The following is a 3,983-nucleotide window of genomic DNA, read 5'->3' as shown; positions in this document are numbered from 1 at the left end:
GAGAGGGTGGGAAGGCCTCCCAGCTGGAGCTGGCCAGATGGTCCCTGTGGGGCTGGGAAAAGCGGGAGCTTGGGAGTGAGGATGAAGGCCAAGGGCTGATCTTCTCAGGCAGGCCCCAGGCAGAGTCAGCCCTGATTACGGCTTGGGAGGGCATGCTGCTTGAATCTTCCCTCCACTCTCTCCTTCTGTCTCACCTCCTCCCTGCCCTAATCCCACTCCTGGGTCAGGAGCACAGGTGCTCTTGCTCCGAAGCTGGGGAGGCCTGGAGTTCAGCCTGGGGGTCGCCAGGTCTGGCTGGCTCTGTGGCTTCTGAGCTCTGTGATCCCGGATGCCTCATTCCTGCTCTGAGCCTCAGCTGCCTCGTATTTGGGATGGGGTTCAGTCAATCAACTCCCCGGGACTTGAAAACTTCAGGAAAATTCCTGCCTGGTATTTTTAGTCCAACCTTTCTCCTCAACCCACACTTCTTCTCCAGAAGCTCCTCCCATGGCTCCTGGGGATGAACAAAGCACACATGGACTCGTGTGTTGTAGAATCTTTATTCAGGAGCTGGGCTGCCTCAGGGGCCTGCCCCTCCAACTCTGTGTCCGATTGCTTTGCACCAGATCCAGCTGCTCAGGCCCTGGAAGGATGGTGATGATCATGGTGGCCAGGGACCCATCTTGAGCATGGACCGGGATGGGAGGCTGCCAGGGTGGTGGGCTGAAGGGCGAGCTGTCCCCGGTGGGCTCAGCATACCCAGGGCCATCTCAGAGGCAGCCGGTACACGCAACGTTCACACACAGCTCACAGTCGTCGTTAGCGATGGTCCCTGGGCAGGGGAGAGAACTGGTCAGCTGACCTGAACCTGGGCCCTCTGTGGCCAGGCAGCAGAAAAGGTCTGCTTGGGAGTGGGCGGCATCTGCCACAGACTGGGAGCAGGAACCTCTAGAGGTGGAGCGAGGGCTTGGGTTCAAGTCCCAGATACTCTCCTTCCTAGTGGCTACTGGGCAAGTCACTCACACTCCCTGTGCCTGAGATTTCTTGTTTGCTAAATGGACAGAGTCACTGTGAGGAGATAATGCAGGACCGACATGTCCCGGCACACAGTAGGTGCTCAGTAAGTGCTGGCTAGTTGCTACATTCTCCTGCCCAGCTCTGCACCATCCCTCAGGTTTCAGCTTGGCTGACACCTCCTCTTGGAAGCCTTTCAGACCCCTGTCCCACCGCAGATGTCAGCCAGCTCTCCCCTCTGCTCCATGCAGCCATTGTCTGTTGATGGGTCTGTGCCTGGCGTGGACTAAGGGGATGAAGCCGGTTCCAGGCATGCCTCACTCACAGTGCCCAAACCGGGGAGTCCTGGGAGCCAGCGGGACAGGGCCTGAGTTACTTGAATCTCCCCATTCTCAGCCGCTGGGTGCTTAAGAGAAACAACCCAGGTGGAAGAGCCGGGGCGTGGGAGGAGACAGAGCGAGGTTCTGCAGGGAGCGGGGGCACTTACTCAGGGTCTTGAAGATGCTGGCAGCCTCCTGCGAGGCGCAGACAGGCTGGAGGTCCTGGGGCAGAGCAGGGTGGTGGCACACGGTGGGCAGGAGGTTCTGGGCCTGCAGGCGGGGGCTGGGTGCCCACTGTGCCTCCAGGTCACTCAGCTTCTTCATGGATTCCAGCTGGACCCGGAAGCCTTGGTACTACAGGCAGGGGAGAGGATATAGGAGCAGATCAAGACCTGGGCCAGGGGCAGGCACTGCCATGACACCCAGGGTCGCTCAAACCCTGCAGATCCTCCGGAGCCTTCCCCGTCTCTATGGGAAGTCCAGGGCCACACTGGAAAGAGCCACTGGGGTGGGAGGTGTGAGGAAGAAGCAGCGAGGCTGTGGGGCACGGTGGTTCAAGGCCTTAGAGACAGACAAGCCCTGGTTCAAATCCCACCTCTGCCCATGACCGGCTGCCTGTCTGTTCCCCACTCAGCCTCAGCTCCCTCATCTGACATCTCCCATGGGGGCCTGGTACCAGGACACACTCACCAACTGAGTACGCCTGCCTGAGCTGACATGGCAGAGTGATGACAGCCCCAAGTAGCTGGTCTCTGAGGCCAGGGCTATTGGGGAGGCCAAGTCTCCTGCACCCCTCTCTGGGACCCACTTTGTTCTTCCCAAGGAGACCATGCCCAGAGTCAGGGATGTGACACCCAGGGCCACAGACGTCTCTGCTATGCTGGGCGAGGCCAGCAGCATCCCCTGTGACGTGGCAGACAGGCCCTGCTGTGACGACTCCTGCCAGTCTCCCATGCTCCCTGGAAGGGCACTGGAACCTGCAATCTTCTATCAGGTCTTTGCACATGCTGTGCCCTCGCCTGGAACAGTTTCCCCATGCTCTGTGTCTGGCAACCTCCTGCTCATCTTGCAATGCCAGCTCAAGGGTTACCTCTCAGGAAAACTATTCTGGAGCCTGTCCTCCTCCATCCACATGTGGGTGAATATACGGAACTGTGGGAGCATAACAGGGGGTCTCCTTCCCTTTCTGGGCTCCTCCTATGCAAGGAGGAGTCTTCTGTTCCACACCCTGACCTCTGTGACCAGCATGGGCCTTCAAGGGGAGCAGTGCTGAATCAGTTTGGTGTTGTCATCGCCATCGTCACAGCCATCAACATCTGGCTGCCCCCACCCACCAGCTGCCTTGGTCCCCGGGCTGTGATGGGTGTTGGGCTAAGCCCCTGTACCCGTGCTCCCCCGGTGCCCCCTGAATTCCCAGTACACCCTCTCCAGCCTAGCCGCCCGCCGTGGGGCCCTTCAGGCAAAGGGCACACTGGCCAAGGGACTCACCTGGATGTAGACTGACTGTGTGCTCTGCAGCAGCAGCAGGAGGACCATGGCCACTCCTGGCAGGAGCCCTGACACAGCCTTGCAGCCCATCACGCTCCCTGGGTTCCCCCTGCCACTGTCCACCGTCTCCCATCTGTGTCCCTGCCTAGCACCTCCTTATAGGTCAGGCTCCGGAGTCCTGGTCACTCATTAACTGGCCAGCTGGGGTGGGGTTGACAGCTAGCTGGCTCTCTGACAAGCCGGGGCTGGTTCCTAGGAAGGGGGTTGGGGGCGAGGAGGGCAGGAGCCCAGAGTCTATGGGAACACAGTGCTTGAACACCGAGTGCCTACCGTGTGCCGGGCTCTCCATGGAGACCTTGGAGCACACCATCATCCACTCCTCAAGACACCTGTGTGGGTGTGATGATAGGGAGGCCATTTTACAGACAGGAAAAGTGAGGCTCAGGAGGGAGCGTGGCTTGCCCCAGGTCACGGAGCTAGTTAGTGTCAGAGAAGGGGCTCTAGCCAGGTGTCCTTGGCCCGGGTCAGCCCATGGTCCTTTCTCTGGGGGAAGGATACAGACAGACAGGCTGGTCCAGGGCAAAGTGGGCAGACATGGCTGATTTCAGGGTTCTCAAGGCCCCAGTCCCCCAAGACCCACATCTCTCTCACTCCCTCTCCTCAGTACTGTTTAACGACCATCCTTCAGACCTGTCCTGGCCCTAGGTTTTGAACCTGCCTCTGCCTGCCATCTCCCACCTGTGCCTGGGTGCTATCGGGCCGTGTTTGACCCATCTCACCTGTCTGTGCTTTCAGAAGCCAATAGCCTAATCCAGCATGGAGGAAAAGGCAGTAGTGTTGGAGGCAGATTGACCCGCATTCAAATCCTAGTCCTACTGCAGCTGTGTGATTTAGGATAAGTCACATCAATTCTAATGGAACCTTAGTTTTCTCTTCCATCAAATGGGCACGATACAACCCCTTGCATAAGGTTGCTGTGAGGGCCCCGGCCCACCTGAGGTTGCCCTTATCTCCTGGGTAATGCATCCATAGCAGCCTCTGAATCTTACAGTTGCCTTCTAGGCAATGCATAACCTACTGCCCCAGTGGTTGAAGGTTGGGTCAGAGAGAAGAGGGCAAAGTCTCTAAGGGTGATATCACAACTGCCATACCAGGCAGCTGTAAACAGTGCCTCTGCCAGGG

General features: G+C 58.6%; 1 protein-coding gene across 1 annotated transcript; it reads right to left on the bottom strand.

Moving 5' to 3' along the window:
• Positions 1–525: 525 nt before the first annotated feature.
• GUCA2B (guanylate cyclase activator 2B) lies at positions 526–2,891 on the bottom strand. The gene is made up of 3 exons (XM_032159066.2): positions 2,802–2,891; positions 1,481–1,667; positions 526–811 (listed from the first exon to the last, which is right to left on the bottom strand). The coding sequence occupies exons 1-3, from the start codon at positions 2,889–2,891 to the stop codon at positions 750–752; spliced, it is 339 nt and encodes a 112-aa protein (XP_032014957.1). The 3' UTR covers positions 526–749.
• Between the last annotated feature and the right edge of the window lie 1,092 nt (positions 2,892–3,983).

This window comes from Hylobates moloch, unplaced genomic scaffold (assembly GCF_009828535.3).
Source record: "Hylobates moloch isolate HMO894 unplaced genomic scaffold, HMol_V3 SCAFFOLD_8, whole genome shotgun sequence".
NCBI lineage: Eukaryota > Metazoa > Chordata > Mammalia > Primates > Hylobatidae > Hylobates > Hylobates moloch.
The sequence above is the reverse complement of the archived record's forward strand: the minus strand, read 5'-3'. Positions and strand labels throughout refer to the sequence as shown.

Coding starts and splice junctions, on each gene's coding strand:
- GUCA2B (XM_032159066.2), bottom strand. CDS start 2,891: ATGGGCTGCAAGGCTGTGTCAGGGCTCCTGCCAGGAGTGGCCATGGTC. Junction 1,668..2,801: donor CACAGTCAGTCTACATCCAG/GTGAGTCCCTTG, acceptor CCCTGCCTGTAG/TACCAAGGCTTCCGGGTCCA. Junction 812..1,480: donor CAGCATCTTCAAGACCCTGA/GTAAGTGCCCCC, acceptor TCCCCTGCCCAG/GGACCATCGCTAACGACGAC.